General features: G+C 41.5%; 1 protein-coding gene across 3 annotated transcripts in view; it reads right to left on the bottom strand.

Moving 5' to 3' along the window:
* Window positions 1–18,440, bottom strand: part of NXPE3 (neurexophilin and PC-esterase domain family member 3) — a 44,259-nt gene extending 25,819 nt beyond the window's left edge. Inside the window, exons 1-3 of one of the 3 annotated variants that reach the window (XM_060640138.3) lie at window positions 18,330–18,346; window positions 15,164–17,628; window positions 11,706–11,994 (exon numbers count right to left, since the gene is read on the bottom strand). In XM_060640138.3, the coding sequence (XP_060496121.1) occupies window positions 11,706–11,798 (93 nt within the window). In that variant the 5' untranslated portion in view covers window positions 11,799–11,994; window positions 15,164–17,628; window positions 18,330–18,346. Of the gene's footprint in view, window positions 1–11,705; window positions 11,995–15,163; window positions 17,629–18,329 lie in introns of all 3 variants that reach the window. The other 2 variants (XM_060640137.3, XM_078452975.2) reach the window with 2 other exon arrangements.
* Between the last annotated feature and the right edge of the window lie 3,018 nt (window positions 18,441–21,458).

Genomic DNA, 21,458 nt, shown 5'->3' with positions numbered 1-21,458 from the left:
AACATACCCCCACAGAAATATTGAAAGGATCAGAAAGATAGAAAGTAACAGAAGAATATTAAAACACTAATGACTGAAAATATCCCCAAATTAATATCAGATACCAAAACATACAGTATTTCTATTTTTAATTTTTTGAGGAAACCTCCATAATTTTTTCCACAGTGGCTACAGCAATTTACATTCCCACCAACAGTGCACAAGGATTCCCTTTTCTCTATATATACCCTCACCAATATTTGCTATTTCCTGTCTTTTTGATCCTAGCCATTCTGACTGGTGTGAGGTGAGATCTTATTGCGGTTTTGATATGCATTTCCCTGATGAATAGTGATGCTAAGTATCTCTTGTTGGCCATCTGTATGTCTTCTTTGGAAAAATGTCTATTCATTTTTTAATTGGACTGGTTTTTTTTATTGAGTTAAGTTTTTTCTTATATATATTTTGGATATGAACCTGTTATCAGATATATATCATTTGCATCTCACATTCAGTAGACTGTCTTTCTGTTTTATTGATGGTTTCCTTTGTTGTGCATAACTTTTTATTTTAGTGTGTTCCCAAAAGTTTACTTTTGCTTTTGCTTCTCTTGCCTTAGGAGATAGATGCATAAATATGTTGCTAAGGTCAGTGTCCAACAGAGTGCTATGTTTTCTTTTAGGGATTTTATGCTTTCAGGTCTCACAGGTCTTTAATCCACTTTGAGTTCATTTTTGTGTATGGTTTAAGACAGTGGTCCAGTTTCACTCTTTTGCATACAGTAGCTGTCCAGTTTTCCCCACACCATTTATTGAAGAGACTGTCTTTTCTCCATTGCATATTCTTGCCTCATTTGTCATAGATAAACTGACCCTAAAGTCATGGGTATATTTCTGAGCTCTCTACGCTCTTTCATTGATCTATGTGGGGGTTTTTTTGTTATAGTATTTGGTTCTTGTCTTCAGTTCCTGAAAACACTTCAGAGCCATAAAGGTGAAATGGGTATCTTATTCAAAACAAGCCCCTTTCCACCACAACTGGGTTGATATAAATGAGGTGACTTTTGGAAAGCACCTAAGGATGGGAGCTAGTTGCTGGGAGAACCAGCCATGATTAGAGGATTAGACCTTTCAGTCCCACCTCCTCACCTCTGGGAAGGGGAAAGTGGCTGGAAGTAGAATCAACTACCAATGGCTAACAACTTAATCAATCATAGCTGTGGAATGAAACCTCCATAAAAAGTCAATAGGATGGGGTCTGGGGAGCTTCCAGGCTAGTGAACACATAGGAGACTCAGGGAGAGTAGAGCACACAGATAGCGTGGAAGTTCCACACCCTTGCCACATACCTTGCCCTATGCTCTCTTCCATCTGGTTGTTCCTGAGTTATATACTTTTATAACAAACCAATAATCCAGTAAGTAAAATATTTCTCTGAGTTCTGTTGAACCACTCTAGCAAATTAAACACAAGGTGGGGGTCAATGGAACCAGTTGGTAAGAAGCACAGGTAACAACCCAAACTTACAAATGCCATCTAAGAAGAGATAGGAGGGGGTCTCTGGGGAGAGAGACAGTCTTGTAGAACTGAGCCCTTAACATATGGGATCTAATGCAATTTCCAGGTAGACAGAGTCAGAATAGAGTTGAATTGTAGAACATCTTACTGATGTCCAAGAATTGCCTTCTGGTGTGGAAATTGTATACAGAACCTTTCTAGTACCTAACCCAGGAAACTGCATCTAACATTATACACTGAGTTAAATTGCAAGGGGAAAAAAAAAAACAATAACAACAGCAAAGCAAAACCAAAACTTATTCTCCGCAATAGCTAGTATTACCTGTCACAAACCACTTAAACAAACTCCTCAAGCTCCCCACCTATGCCAAAACACTTCAAAATCTTATACACGGCAGGGGCACCTGGGTGATTCAGTCAGTTAAATGTTCTACTCTTGACTTTGGTTCAGGTCATGATCTCACAATTTGTGGGATCAAGCCCCATATCAGGCTCTAGGGTTCTCTCTCTCTGTCTCTCTCTCTCCCTTCCTGCTTGTGCTCTCTCTCGCTCTCAAAATAAACAATAAAAATAACTTATACATGGTAAAAAATAATCCCATACAAGGTAAAAATAACCCCAAAATATATAAGGGATTTTTAATCCTTTAGAGTTCTCAGACTCTGTATTTTTTTCCCTTTCATTTTACACTTACATACAGACATTTTCAGTTGAAAAGATTTCATTAGGAGCCTTTATTTTAAAGGAGAACATGGTAGGGGGGCACCTGGGTGGCTCAGTCAGTTGAGCATCCAACTTCAGCTCAGGGCATGATCTGGTGGTTCGTGAGTTCGAGCCCATGTGTTTGAGCCCTGTGTCAGGCTCTGTGCTGCAGCTCAGAGCCTGGAGCCTGCTTTGGATCCTGTGTGTCCCTCTCTCTGCCCCTCCCCTGCTCCCACTCTGTCTCTCTCTCAAAATTAAACATTTTAAAAAATAGAAAGAAAGAAAGAAAGAAAGAAAGAAAGAAAGAAGAACATGGTGTTATTTGTTAATTTTAAAAAGTAGTGGAGGAAAACAAAAATGACTTTGAAATTTTTCCCTTAGCAGAGTTGACATCAGCATGGTAACAGCCTGATACATTACTTCTTTTTGTCCCCCTTTCAACAGTGAATTAGGCATTCATCCATAAACAAAAATGCCTTTATGGGAGTTGTGGGAAACAGCACCATATGCCAGGAATCCAGAAGTCTCGCCCATATGTGCATCTGGTAATAGGCAGACAGACCTCAGCACAGGTTGCCAGTGAACTTACACCAACCCCACTCGGCCACAGTTGGGAGGAAAACCTCAAGAGTACTGACCTGGGCAGATCCCAGTGAATGAGGAAGAATCTGTGGAAATCCAGCATTCCCTACAGGAGATGCTAGTATGCCACTGGTGATGTAGCGGAGGGGTTAACAGGAACTCTGCCAGTGCTTCCCCCCCCCCCCCCCAACACAACACAGTGCAGAGTCTGAACTATCTTCCAAAAGGGAAAAGGAGAGTGGTGAGTTAATGCTCAGCCACCCTTGCTGAATGGGATGCTGCTAAAAAAAAAAAAAAAAACATTTCTCTCTAGCAGCACCCAGAGTACTGAGGCTAGTAGGAGGGAAGAGATCAGGAAAAAGGCAAATAAGAATATCAAAGGGCATTGAAAGGATGCAGGTCCTGGTAACTGCTGAGGACTTTAGCAGAAAGTCTGTCCACAAGCCTATGGGAGAATCTCACCTGACAATCTCCCCACCAAACCCATGAGGCACCCCCAACACCCTGAGTGCTAAACTCACACCTCCCCCAACTCTGCCATCAGCTCTTCGCATACCCTTCCACATGAAGTGGAAAGCGTAAGTCTGATAAATGAGTGTTATCAGAAAAATAAACTAGTATCTCTGGGCAAAGAAGAAACCAGAAACCTGAGTTACAGTGCCACCTTCTGGAAAACAAAAGAAATTAAGAGAGGCTAGCCTGCTGGGTTGTAAGAATCAGAAGAGAGAAAAGCTTAAGAATTATGCCATATGAAGAAGGAAAAATGTGGGGAAGGTGTATCCATATAAGAGTGGAGAAAACCCCAGATATCATAGGACCAACAAACAATTTACCCCATCTGAAGGCAGATGGTATAAATTTGAGGAAGTGTCTGCTACTTTAAATGTAAAAGCAGCAATGCAAATCTACAGGAACATGAAAAATCAAGGAAATACATTATCACCAAAAGATAACAATAATCTTCCAATAACCTAGCTCAAAGGCACAGAATTTAACACCATCTGATAAAGAATTCAAAATAGTTGTTTAAGGAAACTCAACAAACTGTAAGAAAACCCAGATAATTCAACAAAATAAGAAATCTACAGAGAGAAATCATAAAAAAGAAGCAAACAAAAATTCAATGAATGCAATGAAAAATTCAACAGAGAGCATCTACAGTAGAGCATCTCAAATGGAAAACAGAATAAGCGAACTGGAAAATTAAACTTTAAAATAACCCAATCAGAAATGAACGAAGAAAAAAGAATGAAAAAGAACACAGCTTACATGATCTATAGGACGATATTAAATGTACAAATATTAGAATAATTGGGATTTGAGAAAGAACAGAGAGTGAAAAGGGGTCAGAAAGTTTACTTAAAAAGATAATAGCTGCCAATTTTCCAAACCTGTGGATATAATTATATGACCAAGTTCACAAAGCTAATAGATCACCCTAATATCTCAGTGCAAAAAGACCTTCTCCATGACACAATATAATAAAACTGTCAAAAAACAGAGAATCCTGAAAGCAGTCTGAAGAAAAGACTATAATCTGCAAAGGAACACCCATTTGGCTATCAGCAGATTTCTCAGCAGAAACCCTACAGGCCAGGAAGAGTGGAATGACATATTCAAAGTGTTGAAAGAAAATAACTGCCAGCCAAAAATACTGTATCAGGGAAAGTTAGCTTTCAGATATGAAGAAGAAATAAAGACTTTCCCAGACAAACAAAAGCTGAGGGAGTTCATCACCACTACATCAGCCTTGCAAGAAATGCTAAAAAGAGTTTTTCAAGCTGAAATGAAAAGATACTAATTGGTGACATGAGAACATATGAAAGTATACAACATAAGAGTAAAAATAAATATACAGTCAAAATTAAAAACTCTAATTCTACAATAGAATAGTGTGTTAGCCACTTAACTACAGCATTAAAGTTAAATGGAAAAAGCATTAAAAGTAACTATAGCTACTGTAACTTAATGAACACACAATATAAAAAAGGTAAATTGTGACATCAAAAATATAAAGGGAGAGAGTAAAAGGGTGGAGCTTTGTATACTATGAAGTTAAGTTGCTGTAAGCTTAAAATGGACTGCTTTATCTAAGAGATATTTTATGTAAGTTCCATGGTACTCACAAAGCAACACCATAGAGAAGATTCACAAGAAAAAGAAAGGAAAAACAGAGCATACCACCATAGAAAAACACCAATTTACAACAGAAGGCAGAAACATAGGAAAAAAGAAACTATGAAAACACAAAACATTCAGAAAGTACTTAATAAGATGGCATGGTAAGCCTTTACATATCAATAAATGCTCTAAATATAAGTAGACTAACTTCACCAGGCAACAGGCAAATAGTAGCTGAATATATTAAAAAAAAAAAAAAAAAAAAAAAGACCCAACTATAGGCAGCCTACAAGATACTCCAGATTTAAAGACACACATAGGCTGAAAGCAAACGGATGAAAAAAGATAGTCCATGTAAGTAGAAACTACAAGAAAGAGGGAGTGGCTACACTTAATCAGACAAAATAGACTTTAAGCCTATTTTAAGCCTAACAGTAACAAGAGACAAAAAAGGTCATTATATAATGATAAAGAGGTGAATTCATCAAGAAGATATAACAATCATAAACATACACCAATTCAACATCAGAACGCCTAAATATATTAATCAAATTCTAACAGAACTACAGGGAGAAAGAGAAAACAATAAAATAATAGTAGGGGACTTCAATATTCCACTCTCAGCAATGGACAGATCATCCAGACAGAAAATCAACAAGGAAACATTGGACTTGAACCATACATACATTAGATTAAATGGACCTAACAGACATTTATAAAGCAATCCCTATCAAAATTCCAATGGCATTTTTAATAAAAAGTAGAAAAAACAGAGTTTGTATAGAACCATAAAAGACCCCAAAGAGAGCAATCCTAAGAAACAACAACAAAGCTGAAGGTATCACACTTCCTGATTTCAAACTACACTACAGAGTTATAGTAATCAAAACAGGGGCACCTGGGTGGCTGAGCTGGTTAAGCAACTGACTCCTGATTGCAGCTTAGGTCATGATCTCATGGTTCATGGGATAGAGCCCCACACTGGGCTCCACGGTGAACATAAAGACTGCTTGGGATTCTCTCTCCCCTCTCTCTCTCTGCCCCTCCCCCAGCTTGTGCACTCTCTCTCTCTCTCAAAATAAATGAACAAGCATTTAAAAAAAACGGTATGGTACTGGCATAAATACAGAATAGAATCAAGTGTCCAGAAATAAACCCTCACATATATGATCAACTAAATTTTTAAAAGTAATCTCTATGCCCAATGTAGGGCTAAAACTCATGACCCAAGACCAAGAGTCACATGCTCTACTGACAGAGCCAGCCAAGCAACCCTAGGATCAACTAATACTTGACAAGAGAGCCCAAATACTTAACGGGGAAAACAGTCTCTTCAACAAATGGTGTTAGAAAAACTATAATCACATGCAGACAAATGAAACTAGATCCGTATCTTACACCAATCAAAATGGATTAAAGACTATGTTATACAATATGATATTATGAAATCCTATGGTGATAATCATATTGCAATATATAAGTGTATCAAATCTACACACTGTATACCTTAAACTTACAGGTTATATGTCAACTATATCTCAATAAAAAGAAAGAAAATATTTTCCCTTTCCTACTGATTACCTATTAGGAAATATTCCAGCCTCCCTCTCTTTTCAAGTTGTTGTAAGGATATAACAAACCATTAACGCATGCTCACAACACCCCCTCTTCTCCTTCCTACCCTTTTCCTCTCTTCCTTTCTACTCTTACTCTTGTTCCTTGGGTAGCCACCCCAGCTATTCAAGAGCAGCCAATGTCAGGATACAAAATCAATAGACAGAAATCCATTGCATTTCTATACACTAACAATGAAGCAGCAGAAAGAGAAATTAGGAAAACAATCCCATTTATAATTGCACCAAAAATAATAAAAATACTTAGAAATAAACTTAGCCAGGGAGGTGAAAGACGTACTCTGAAAACTATAAAACACTGATGAAAGAAACCGAAGACCACACAAACACATGGAAAGATACTCCATGCTCATGGATTGGGAGAACAAATATTGTTAAAAGGTTCATACTACCCAAAGCAGTCTATGGATTTAATGCAATCCCTATCAAACACCAACAATATTTTCACAGAACTAGAAGAAATAATCCTAAAATTTGTACGGAACCACAAAAGACGCTGAATAGCCAATGCAATCTTGAAAAAAAAAGAACAAAACTGGAGATAGCACAATCCCAAATTTCAAGATAGACTGCAAACAAAGTTATCAAAACAGTATGGTACTAGCACAAAAATAGATACATAGATCAACAGAACAGAACGGAGAGCCCAGAGATAAACCCACGATTACTTGGTCAATTAATCTATGACAAAGATGGCAAGAATATGCAATGAGAAAAAGTCTCTTCAACAAATGATGCTGGGAAAACTGGACAGCTACATGCAAAAGAATGAAACTTCTTACACCATACACAAAAATAAACTCAAAATGGATGAAAGACCTAAATGTAAGACAGGAAGCCATCAAAATTCTAAAAGAGAGCATGGGCAGTAATTCCTCTTAAATTGGCCATAGCAACATTCTTCTAGATACATCTCCCAAGGTAAGGTAAACAAAAGCACATGTAAACAACTGGGAATATATCAAAATAAAAAGCTTCTGCACAGCAAAGGAAACAATCAATAAAACAAAAGGACAACCTACAGAATGGGAGGAGATATTTGCAAATGACAAATCTAATAAAGGGTTACTACCAAAAATATATAAAGAATTTACACAACTGAACACACAAAAAAACAAATAATCCAACTTAAAAGTAGACAGAAGACATGAACAGACATTTTTCCAAAGAAGGCATACAATCGTCAACAGACACATGAAAAAGATCCTCAACATCACTATCAGGGAAATGCAAATCAAAACTATGATGAGATATGCCCTCATACCTGTCAGAATGGCTAAAATCAATAACAGAAGAGACAACAAGCATTGGCAAGGATGTGGACAAAAAGGAACCCTTGTGCACTGTTGGTAGGAATGCAAACTGGTGCAGCCACTGTGGAAAACAGTAAGGAGGTTTCCTCAAAAAGTTAAAAATGGAATTACCATATGATCCAGTAATTGCACTATTGGGTATTCACCTAAAGAAAATGAAAACACTAATGTGAGAAAATATATGCACCACTATTATGTTTACTATAGCATTATTTACAATAGCCAACATATAGAAGCAACCCAAGTGTCCAAATAAAGAAAAATGAAGAAAGAAGAGATGGTGTATATGCGTGTGTGTGTGTGTGTGTGTGTGTGTGTGTGTGTGTGTGATGGAATATTACTCAGCCATAGGAAGAATGAAATCTTGCCATTTGCAACAACATAGATGGATCCAGAAGGTATAATGCTAAGTGAAAGAGAAAGACAAAAACCCTATGAATTCACTCATATGTGAAATTTAAGAAACAAAACAAAGAAAGAAAAAAAAAAACAAGCAAAAAAACAGACACTTAAATATAGAGGACAAACTGGTGGTTACCAGAAGAGAGCTGGGGAGGGCGGGGAGGGGGATGAATGAAATAAGTGAAGGGGATTAAGAGAACACTTACTGGGATGAGTACTGAATAATATATAGAACTGGTGAATCACTATATTCTTCACTTGATACTAATATAACAATGTATGTTAATTATACTGGATTTTTTTTATTTTTATTTATTTTTTTTTTTTAATTTTTTTTTCAACGTTTTTTATTTATTTTTGGGACAGAGAGAGACAGAGCATGAACGGGGGAGGGGCAGAGAGAGAGGGAGACACAGAATCGGAAACAGGCTCCAGGCTCCGAGCCATCAGCCCAGAGCCTGACGCGGGGCTCGAACTCACGGACCGCGAGATCGTGACCTGGCTGAAGTCGGACGCTTAACCGACTGCGCCACCCAGGCGCCCCTACTGGATTTTTTTTAAAGACCAGCTGATTGACCCAAGCAGCCTAATCCAAGAATCACCAGATACTTGGGGCTGAGCCATGTGAATTTTTTTTTAAGTAAGCTTCACACCCAGCACAGAGCCCAAGACAGGGCTGCAACTCATGACCCTGAGATCAAGATCTGAGCTGAGATCAAGAGTCAGATGCCTAACTGACTGAGCCACCCAGGCGCCCCAAATAGTCCTTAATATTAAAGCCAGCCAGAATCAGGTTTCTTGCAGCCAAAAGTCCTAATAAACTGGCATTGTTTTTATAATCAGAAAAAACTATATATATGTATATATATCAATGAATAAGAGGAAAAAACAAATAAATAAATGCAGGCCATGCTCAATGAGAGCTTATCAGAGAAATAATAATGATTCCCTCTACAATCTTTAGCTGGATATTGCTATATACACCTTATGTGATATTTTTACTTAAAATTGAGTGTGTACTTTTTAGAAAATGCTGAGATACTCTAATTGCATGAAAAGTATAGTCAGGACCAAGATGCATAGGATGGAAAGGGGATTAAGGGAAGGCAGGTTGCCAAGCTTCAGAGGCTTTCCCACTCCTCATCCCCACCCCAAGCTTCTTTGTCAATTCTCATCACAGTAATAAATTGAACAGTTTACAAGCCATGACAATATTTTCGTCTAGGACAAGATGACTCTTTAGACAGGGAAAATGTTTTACTGAACTCCAACAAAAGACCTATTTGCTATTTTCAATGTAAGAATTGTCTTAATCATTGATTACTGCTATCTCCCCTCCCTTAGGGCTGAGTTTGTGTTTGTGTGGATAGAGCTGTTAGTTACCATTCAGTCCAGAAGTTTTCAAGAACTAAAGCTGGACTATTATGGGAATTTTCTCACATTCCTTCCTGACTGTCATATTAATGATGTGGGACTCTGGCCTGCCCTCTCAAGTCTCTGTCCCTTCTCCTGTCTCCTCACTGAACCTAGACCCATACAAGTTTTTCTCTATTTGTATACCCAGGCTGTTGAATGTAGTAAAACACACACACACACACACACACACACACACAAAACCAGTGAAGGTGAGTGCCATGCACACCTCTGGTCTTGAAAACTTACTGCCCCTGTCCATCTCCCAACCCTGTTCTCCAAGGCCCTACACACAAACCTGTTGGGCAGCACTCTCCTTCTTCAACCCTCCACCTCCTCTACGGGCAAGAACTGCTTCAATGTCTTACCCTCCAGCAGTGAATGTATCTACATTGCCAATCACCATGATATTTTTCCTTCTTAGCTCAGACAGAGAAAGGAGCACGGCCCTCCCTACATACTTAATACTACAAGAACAACAAGAACAAGAGAGGCACAATATACCTTGTCTCTCATCCTACAAAGTTATATGCTCCACTTGTGTTCTAGATCCCATTATCTCCTCTCCTTGGCCCATTAATCCTTCACCCCACACCCCCCAGTTTTACTTTTTTAATAAATGTTTATTTATTTTTGAGAGTGTGAGCCAGAGAGGGATGGGGGGGAGGGGGGAAGGGGCGGTAGGGACACAGGATCCAAAGCAGACTCCTCACAGACAACAGAGTGTCTGAAGTGGGGCTTGAACTCACAAACCATGAGATCATGACCCAAGCCAAAGTCAGACACTTAACTGAGCCACCTAGGCGCCCCTCCCCTCCAGCTTCTTAATTACCACTTTCCCCTCAAATTCAAATTCCTCAGACTTCAACTTCCAGCCAAGATAAAAAAACAGTAAGATTTACCCTTCCACCTGAAATAACTTTTTTTAAAAAAGTCCAAAATATAGGAAACACTGGTTTTCCAGACACTGGACATCAGACAACAAATGACAAAGATTCCTGAAAGGAAATACAGGGGGTGATCCTTTGCTTGCACCCTTGAAAGCATTTCCAGGCTGCAGCATGGAGAGCAGAACCCAAGTGGGGCCTGGCCAACTGCTCAAGTTGAAGAGATGTGGCCGAGTCTTGAAAGACCAAGGTGAATACACAGGACAGAGTGATAGGAGGAGAGGTACAGAGAGAGAGAGAGAGAGATCTCAGGAGATCTACAGAAGGTCCCACTTGCGTTCTTGACAGAGTACTGGAGGGCACAAGTGCATGATGAAACTCCTGGAGGCGGAATAAAAAAACCACTTGAAAGCATGAAAGACAACAGTAATGTGAGCTCCCACAGGGCCCGAATGTTTGGGGACACATTCAATCTATAGCAAAACCCAATAAGCAGAGAAACACCATAATTACGCTGGACCTGAGAAGTACCACAAGCCAACAAGACAGGCAGCAGCATCTTATACAGAATCACTCCATAAATTTTGGTGTCCTATGAATCTGTGCAGTGAGTGGCAGAGTGGCGGAGGGGGATACTGCTAAGTTCCTTCGCAGTGCCAGGCAGTTGAGCGGGTTCAGGAAGACACAGTCTCTGCCCTTCTGTGATAGTCTTCAGAACAGACTCATCAACTCCCTCCTCTGAGATACTTCAGCTCTTTGCTGGGAGTCCGCTGAAAGGCCCCTCCTTGAGTAAGCTTTCCTTCATCTCTCTAAACTGCTACAGAGTAGCCTGCTTTCCTTTCTTTATAGTACTGTTCACAATTTCAAACTATCATTTATTATTACTGTATGATTATGACTACTCATTATTTTCTCCTGTGCACACTGAGAATATGAGCTCCATAAGTGAAGAAACCATGTCTCTCATCTTCATCACTGTACCTTTTGTGACAACACAGGATATAACCACTGAAGGGACCCAAACCCTTACTGAGAAAATGAAAACAAGAGCTATGGCCTGGGTAAGTTTTCTGATGACCAACATTTCCCAGGCTACTTAGCCCCAAACCCTTAATTTGGTTCCCTTAGTCATGACGGAGTATACAACGTACTCACCTCCACCTGAGTAACATTGATGATCAACACCACCACCATCAGCACTGCAAGCAGGCAGCAGAAAAGCCGTAGTTTGAAGAAATTGATCCACATTGTCTGGCTGTGTCTTGATCACCCATGGCTGACGCCAGGCTACCTCCACTCCTCAAAACTCCATTTCCTTGTTCTTCTGAGCTGCAGATAAGCTTTTAGTTTAATTTGCTTATTTTCTGCTAGTATCACGAAGAGTTCTTTGTACAGAGGAGAGGCTGGGGTTGATTTAAGAAGCACATTTTTCTTCAAGGGACTCCTTCAAAGAGGGGAGATGAGAACACAAATTACCAACTGCAACGGTCTTGGGTGGAGTAAGAGGAAGGACATGACATTTCTTCTTCCTTAACCTTCTCAAAGGCCCAGAGTCATGAGGAGAAAGCAAAGAGCCAGAGCACAGTGAGATCTGTTCCATATCCAGACAACTTGCTCAAACCCAACCCCAGGCTTCCATATAAATACAGTGATAGTTGTCCTGCAACCTATTTAGGTTTTAACTTTTTAAAGAGGCAAAGAAGAATGTCTTCAAACTCTCAGAGGTAGAAAATTAAAGTAACTGTTCAACTTCTAGAGGTCTAAGTAAATAAAATCCCTTCCCTTTTCTTATAGTTAAAGTCATATAACATTCCTAAAGTAATTGTGTTTGAAGAGCATTAGGAGGAAACCTTGTGATTTTAGGAGGAAATCTGGGATACTGTGCAAACCATCCTGACCTCTAGAAAACAGTGCTGTCCCTCTGCATGGCAGGGGATAGGAAACACCCTTTGGATTTCCAGCTCTCTCAGCGCACATGTAGAACTGGCCCTCCCTCAGCTGAGTAACGGCACAGGAAGGAAGACACTTGCCCTGAAGATGCAGGAGAGAAAAACTAAGCCCGAGAATTAAGAGGACACCCAAATCCATCATCATAAATGCTAGAGGTGGAGGACGTCAGAGCCTGCTGCTCCTAATTGTTCTCCCACAAAAGGAATTCAAAATGCTCCCCTCCCCGAGTTGTTATTTGATATAGGTAAGCAGAAAAAGTACTCATATTTTATTCCTAGCGAGACTTTCCAAGGAGGACCAGAGGGCAGGGTGGAGAAGGCAAGGTGAAAGGGTGCATAACTGGGTGGGAGGATCTGGGAACACTTCGCTGCACCAGCACTCCCTGCAGCTCTGTATGGGGTCTGGCATGCCCCGCCACCCCCTCACTCTTCCACTCCACCTATCCAATGCATTCCCATGCGCAGGGACCACAACAACTCTTCCTCACCTGCGCTTCATAAAGGAGACAGGGCTAAGCTATTCTAGCATGCTCTCCATCCTCTGAACTCCCACAGCACTCTCTTCTCATTTTACTTCTCAGTGATTTCACTTCTCTGTATTTGTAGTTCTTGTCCCCATGACAAGACTATACCAATTATGATTACATTAAAAAACAAAACAAAACAAAAAACAGGGGCCCCTGAGTGTCTCAGTCAGTTGAGCGTCTGACTTCGGCTCAGGTCATGATCTCACGGTCTGTGAGTTCGAGCCCCGCGTGGGGCTCTGTGCTGACAGCTCAGAGCTTGGGGCCTGCTTCGGATTCTGTGTCTCCCTCTCTCTCTGCCCCTCCCTGGCTCGGCACTCTGTCTATCAAAAATAAATAAACATTAAAGAAAAAATTTTTAAACACAAACCAGAAACCATGTATCAGAGAAAAAGCTGCTTCGTAATAACAATGTATCATACTTCCTTGATTCCCTCACAGGATGTCTTCCCTTACCTGATATATGTTGATTCAACCATCCATGCCACAAATAATTATGGAAGCCTGTTCTGTACCACACACTGTACTAGACGCCAGAAATTCTCAGGGAAAAGCTAACACTCATATTAGGGAAGAGGTGGTTCCCCTCCTAAATTGAGTTAGAACAGATCCAGCACTCCTGACCACCTCTACAGGGATACCACACACCGAACCACGTGATAAGCCCTCAACACCACCCCTCTCCAACACCAAGGCACCCACTCACCTCAAAGTGCCTCTAAATTCTGGGAAGGAATAGCAGTGAAATAGAAATAACTGTCAACAGGGCACACTGCTCCTCTATAGAAACCCTTCTCGAGGAGTTGGCCATAAAAATCATAGGTTTCTCTTATGTCCAGAGAGGGAAAAGGCCAAAGATGACACTCCACAGAAATTCAGCAGCACATAGGAAGCATAGTGTGTGTACTGTGGAAACGCCAGCAGTTTAGACAATGTGTTATTCAGAGCCAGTTAGCAGCAGCACAGCGGCAGCCAGTGGTGGAGAAGGACGGCAAGGGCAGCAGACCCCAGAGCTATAGGGACTACAGGGACACAGGTAGAAATGCAAATATGCAAGAAGCCCCTCACAGCCAGGGACTTAAACTGAAAGTCATTCCTGGAAGGTCATGCCAAGAAAAGACCTGACTTCCCACCATGAGCAAGTACAGCACTGAGATGTGAGAGACTCATCTGTACGTCTAAGTAAATGTGGTCTGAGGAGCACTGAGACCTCTCTTTAGAAAGACACATAATATTAGGGGCGTCTGGGTGGCTCGGTCGGTTAAGCATCTGACTTGATATTGGATCAGGTCATCATCTCAGGGTCGTGAGACTGAGTCCTGTGTTGGGCTCTGTGCTGACAGTGAGGACTCTGCTTGGGATTCTCTCTCCTCTCTTTCTGCTCCTCCCTTGCTCATGCTCCCTCTCTCTCAAAATAAATAAATAAACATTTTAAAAAGACATATATTAAAATGTTGATAGGTGTCACCTCTCAGCAGTTTCTGTTTTTCTCCTTCATCTTTATCTCAATGTCTTAATTTTTTGCCAGGAAATAAAAATCACAAATATAAAGAAAAAAAGCGGGTTTCTAAAAGTAATAAAGATAAGCCATAAGGAGAAACAGAATATTAAAGCAAATATAGGAAAACAACATAAGCTAAAATGAAAAATTTCAGGGGTGCCTGGGTGGCTCAGTTTGGTAAGCTTCTGACTTTGGCTCGGGTCATGATCTCACAGTTCTTGAGTTCAAGCCCTGCATCAGACTCTGCACTCACAAGCTCAGAGCCTGGAGCCTGCTTCAGATTGTGTCTCCCTCTCTCTCTGCCCCTCCCTGGCTTGTGCGCGCTCGCTCTCTCTCAAAAATAAATAAACATTTAAAATATAATAAATAAATAAATAAATAAATAAATAAACAAACAAACAAAATGAAAAATTTCAAAGTGAAAGAAGAAATGTTTAACAGTTCTCTGCTATTTTCCTACCAATATAAAACCTAGGCATTAGAACAAGAAAGCTGTTTGCCAAGACAGCAGAACAGTATCATTTGGTATCTCAAATTGCCTGAGAACTGAATAAAAACAAAAGTGCTAGATGGGAATGACTCTAAGAAAAAGTTTCCTATGTCAACCGAAAATAAACTATATTACTGAATGTAATTTACCTTTTTCTTTTTTGAAATTTCCAATTCCCAAGAAGAGATGCTTAATACAACTAAGAAATTAGAGTTTACATCTAACTTTTCTTCCAGTGTGAAGTCCTGCATTCAAGCAATCACGACAATAGCCCTTATTCTCTTCTTGCCACATTCAAAGCATAGGTTGATGTTTTTTCATTTTTATACCATTCTTCCTGCTCCAGCAGAGATAAGCACATGATATATAGGTTAAAGATACTGAACGTAAAGGAAAACGTATTTGAAATCAAGAGTACAATTTTCTACTGAGATGCACATAGATTTCAGTACAACATAGTAGGAGAAACATTTCCTTTACTACTAATAAAAAACCGTAACTGGATGTTTACATATATGAACTTAAACACGGCAAATCACTCCCAGAGCTGAGCTGAAGGTCAAAACTTTATAAATAGCAATATAACTGAAAAAGAAAAGATAAAAGCTTCATATGTTATTTTTCTTAAAGACTAGAATAACCATGTACTTCAACAATCCATCCTACCTACAGAAAACAAGCAGTGTCCAGACAGACCTAACAGTTATGATTACTTCATGAGGAATTTAAACTTGAGTGGTCTTGTTTTCAAATCCTTCTGATCTGTCAGTCCACCCCTTACTCATGCTTCATATTCATGTTCAAAGGACAAGCAGAAAGTAAAATTTGTGGTCTGTTGAGTCTCTTTCTCCAAAGTTGATTGAGACTACTTGCCAGCCAATCTAACTTCTTTATGGTCCATCCCAACAACCCTAGACTGTCATTACCTACTGGACCTCCCACCCTCTTTCATAAGAGAATTACAAAGTGATTGCTTACATCACTTGGAATTACAGTTGTCAGTAACATCAATGAGATAGTTGAGCTAGTACTTTTAAGAGAAAATCAGGCAGTAAACCCATCCTCTAGGGAACTAAAGTTCTTAGACAACCATTTCACAAAGACAATGTATTAGAGGATAACCACACATCCAATTTCTGGCACACGCCCCATCCTAAATACTCTGAACTGCTATCCACATTTATATAATTGTGCTTTTCAGACCAAGTGTCTAGAATTTCAATTTAGAAAACACAGACCCCTGCATGAGACAAATGACAGATTTATAAGGAATATTCCCAAACTTAAACACTTATATATCAAACTTTCCAAATTGCAGCTATATAACTCATAAATATACACAACAAACTGGTGGTTGCCTTGCCGGAGGGAAATGGGGGGATGGGAAAAATAGGTGAGGAGGATGAGAAGGTACAAACTTCCAGTTACCAAATAAATAAGTTATGGGGATGCAAATATAGCACAGGGAATATAGTGAATAATTTTGTAATAGCTTTGTATGGTGACAGATGGTAACTACGTTGATCATGCTGATCATTTCATAATGTACATAAATGTCAAATCACTGTGACATACACCTGAAACTAATATAATATTGTATATCAACTATACTTCAAAAAATAAATAACAAAGAGCAGCTATATTTCATAGGGGACTGAGTAAGACCCTGAAACTTAACGGGCCAGGATCTAGAGAAAGAACTGGAGACCTATCCAAGACCGTGAAAATGATGGATCACCAAACAAGGTCAACCCCTGGACAAAGATGAAGCACAGCAGAAGTCTGCAGGACTTGGTTCCTCTGATTCTAGTTCTCTTTCATGTACCCTCATCTCACACACCCAAAGTGCTGACTCACCTAGGACTTCCTTGCCCTTCCACCAAAGCAGCACCTCATGCTTTCATGGAGGGGAGGAGTTGAGAAGTAAACAAACCAGTTAGATAAGTCACAGAGTATTAAGTGCTATAAGAAAATATAAAGCACATTAATAGGCTGTGTTCTTTAACCTTGCATGCCCATGAATATCATCGTGTAAGCTTTTAACAACGCCAACGACTAGACTAGACTCAGAATCAGACTACACTGAATAGGAATCTGTGGGAGCAAGTCCCAAGAAACAGCTTTTTAAAAGAGGTCTCCAAATATTATAATATTTAATCATAATATATAGCCAAATAGGGGAACCACTAGTATGCGGTGGCCAGGGGTGTTACTCCTATCATTCAGTCATGGATGGCCTTTCCAAAATTGTAACCTACACTGTCCCCTCAGGACAATCCGAATCCAGGGCAATAGGGACAGCCAACCTCACTTCAGTTTCCTTTCCTTCGTTTCCTTTCTCAGTAACAAATAACAGCACTGTATCAGGCCAGAGATTGTCAAGGAGAGAAGAGAACTAAGCACAGTCAAAGAAAAGCAGAACCCAAACACCATGGAGGAATAATAGTGTGTTGCTGTCTCCACTGCATGGAATCAGACAATTAATGATCGGGGTCTGGGAGTCCCACCAGCTTCAAGCACACCCTGATGTTCCAAATGATAACCACAGTGAGGAGGGGGAAGGCCCACTGAGCAGTGTGATTCTTCATCTTTAGGAAATATGGCAACAATCCTCCTTTAAATAATGAAAAGAAAGGAAAATTTTACAGACAATTACACACAAAATTCATATAAATCCTGACTGAGAATGCCCCTGACCACCACCCTGGTGGCCTCTGATCAAACGGATCCAGGCCAGGGTTTCCACATCACACCTTGCAAAGTCACACTCTTCTCTCCCCATACGATCTGAATCTGATGTCCCAAAGCGTCAGCTGAGTAATGCCAGAAGAGTCCAAAGTGTGAGAACATCGCCAGGCAAGTGGCAGCTGGGGCCCACAGCAGCAACGAGACCGGAGATTGGGGAATAAGGAGAGAGGCGTCGCAAAAAGGACCGCACTGGGTTAGGGAGGGGTCTTTGGCAGCTGCACCTCCCGGCGTTGCAGTAAGTGCAGAAAACTGAGGACAGAGAAGCTCGCGCCAGCCCCGCCCCTCCCTACCGGGACCTGCAGCGACTCAGGCAACTCAGGTCCGAGGCGGCCGGGGTTGCAGCTCTGCCCCCTCCAAGGGCCAGAGTCCCCCCTTTCTGGCTCCAGTGCCCCCAGTCGCGATCCCCTTGTCTGAGCTCCTCTGCACCAGGCCAGGGACTCAGGGGCTGTCGCGCGCGGAGTAAGGGGCTTCGCAAACGAGAGGCGCACGCGAGGAGCCAGGCAATGGGTCGCTTGAGCGGCAAGGACCCAGCCGGCGCCCGCGTACAACCCGCAGTCCCGCACTCACCTCCAGGCCCAGCTGCTCTCCTTGCGCTCTCCCGCCGCCTGGCATCGGGACGCCCCGATCTGTAGCCGCTGCGCCAGACAGCCCGGCCCCTGCTTCCTGGCCCCGCTACGTCGCCTCACGCCCAACTCCCGGCTACGATTGGTCGAATTCCGGGAGGGGCGGGCCCAGGACGCTGACTGACAGCCGCGGGTGCCGAGCGCGAACCTCTGAGCCGCGAGGCGAGGAAGCGTTGGAATCCCGGCTCCTGCGTGCAGAGGGGGGTCGCTTCGCTGCACCGCTGTGACCTGAACTCTCGGGACCGGCTCCTCTCGCCTTCGAACACCAAGGTTTCCTACGGGTAATCGGTTTCAAGCCTTTTTTTCTTGTCAGCGAAAGTGACCAAACCGGAGAAGCCCCTACTTGGGCCATCTTTCCTGTCGGTGGCGAAATTTATTGTTTCCTCAACCAGAAGACACTCTTGGCCAAGCACCAGCACCGAGACGGCAAGTCGTTGAGTCTTTACCTGCTTGCAATTAGTCGACTTAGTCTATTTGCCTTTAAAACAGCCCCGTCCCTTTTACTCTCCCTTTATATGGCATAGGACTTCTGGACAAAAATGCCTGCATACGTTCCCCCCCCCCCCCCCCCCCCGCCCAGTTCTGGGTTATCCTATTTTGGACATTCTTCTAAGCGGGAAAACGTGCACAGCTATGCGACATTCAGGAACTGAGAGGAGTCCTTGGAAGACAGACAGAAGCCCTGCTCAGAAAGCTGGAAGGGATTGCGGCCTGCTCTGTGTTCTTCAGTGCACAGGGGAGTTAATGGAATTTATCCGAGCCAAACGCAGACTCTAAAAATAGACCTACCCCCAGACTATTATCTCAAGGTTGAAGAGGAATGAATATAAACTGCAACTACCACTAATTATTTTTACATTTACTGACCACAATGGACTCTACGTGCTCATTCAGATGTTTTCATGGCAGGACTACATGCATGGGTGCCTAGACCTATAAGTGGAATAAAAGAAGTTTCCTTCTACACAGGGCAGTCTCTTCTGCAGTAACCATTTCATTCTCCTTCCTGGAGAAATTCAGTCTTCCAGGGCCTACTCATAAAAGGTGGCTTCCGTTGCCTCAGTGTGGGATGAAGAGCCCCATATGATAAACTTATGCTGTAAGTCCTATCTCCCAGACACCCCATCACCTAGTCTTTCACAGTTAGACTGCCTGGCAAGTGGCAAATACTTAAACAGGACATGCTGACTTCTAGGTCATGGTTTTGGACCACATTAGTGATCCCTGATAACCCCATTCACACACAGGCACTCATAACCCTGAGGCATTTGAGTATAAAGACACACACACACACACACACACACACACACACACATACACATAACATATATATATATGGTCATTGTAGCCACAAATGAGAATGCCTAGGACCAGAGAGTCCTGCATATCACTATTAATTCATTAAAATAACTCTGACTACAAAGTCACCACACTCCCAATGAAAAAATACCATCATACAGAAAATATTTGATTTGGATCCTGACCTGACTGGGTCTGACTTACAGCTTTGCCTCTTACTAGCAGGGGACAAAGTACTCAACTCCTCTCAGCTCAGTTCCTCAACTGTGAATTAGGGGCAACCCTACCTGCATTTAGGAATAAATTAAATGACAAATGAAAAGTCCCCTAGCACAGTGTCCCAAATCTCTTCCTCTTTAATCCCCTACCTCAGGTTGTGACATGGCATAAGGAATTTCTGAAAGCTACATTTATGATCATCTAACTTTGAGAACTGGGAGGAAAAATGAGAACATAAGGTTTGTATGTCATCATAAAAACCAAAGGAACTGTTTGCTTCTGACCTATCTGCAAAAAAGTTTAGATGCTAATGTTACTAAACTTTATTTCTCTAAGAAACACAAAGCATGGATCTTTTAAAGTTAGATAAGCAAATTAAGCCTGTTTCTGATGCAGCTAACTTGGGGGTATTTACCAGCCATCTGGCTCCATCTCTGATGGCAGAAGCTTGGGACACAAGCACTTCTGATCCCATATCAATTCCTGTTTCAGTCACTTTGCTTCTTAACCCTTTGAAAAAGTGACTAAAATTTAGGCCCCCAAACTTCTCAAACCATTGTTCAAAATAAATGATGACTGTCATATTAGGTACCAACCACCCTATCCCCCAAAACACCATAGGCCACAAGAAAATGCTGCCAAGGGTAGGAGACTAGAAGGAAGAGGTATTTGGTGTCTGTATTAGTCTGTTCAGGCTGCCATAATAAAATACCATAGACTGGATGGCTTGAACAACAGAAATTTATTGTCTCACAGTTCTGGAAGCTAGAAGTCCCAGATCAAGGTGCCAGCTGATTCAGGTCCTGGTGAGAACTCTCTACTTGGCTTGTAGGTAAACACCTTTCTATGTCTCCTCATCCTCTTTTTTTTTTTTTTTTTTTTTTTTTTTTCAGGAACTGTGTGTGCTATATCATAGGTGGAGGGGCTAGGACTCAGGCACTTGGAGGCCTCAGGAGCTCTTCTGGACAGTGCAGACCTTCTCCTCCTGCTGCTTCCATATCCTGTCTTTGAATCCTTCTAGCTCTCAATGCTGGTCCTCCTTCATAGGTAGCCTCAGCTCCCTCTTGTGCTGTATGACATAATCCTCAAACCACCCAGCCTGACTGGCAATCTAGAACATAGCCACAGGGAAGCAAAGTAGAGTGTCATCTGAAGCATCTCTACCTTCCCCCCCATCTTGTTTCTCCATTCTCCTTTTATAAGGACACCAGTCTCATTGGTTTAGTGCCCTACCTTATGACCTCATTTAACCTTAATTGCCTCTTGCTGGGAAAGGCAGTCTCATGCATGCAGTCGTTCATACATATGGCCTTAGCCTGCAACACTTCCTTACCAAGAGATGAAAGAGACCTCATAGCTTGTGCTGGATGTTTTGCCCTGTGTGGGACTTTCTTTATATATGCCTTTGTTTTGCTTAAGACACATGAGAGCTCCTTAGCCCCTTTTACCATGTGAGGACACACTAAGAAGGTGGTCATCTATGAATCAGAAAGCTACCCTCAGCAGACACTGAATCTGTTGGTACCTTGATCTTGGATTTCCTACCCCAGAACTG

The sequence above is a fragment of the Panthera onca genome, chromosome C2, assembly GCF_046562875.1.
Source record: "Panthera onca isolate mPanOnc1 chromosome C2, mPanOnc1 haplotype 2, whole genome shotgun sequence".
NCBI lineage: Eukaryota > Metazoa > Chordata > Mammalia > Carnivora > Felidae > Panthera > Panthera onca.
The sequence above is the reverse complement of the archived record's forward strand: the minus strand, read 5'-3'. Positions and strand labels throughout refer to the sequence as shown.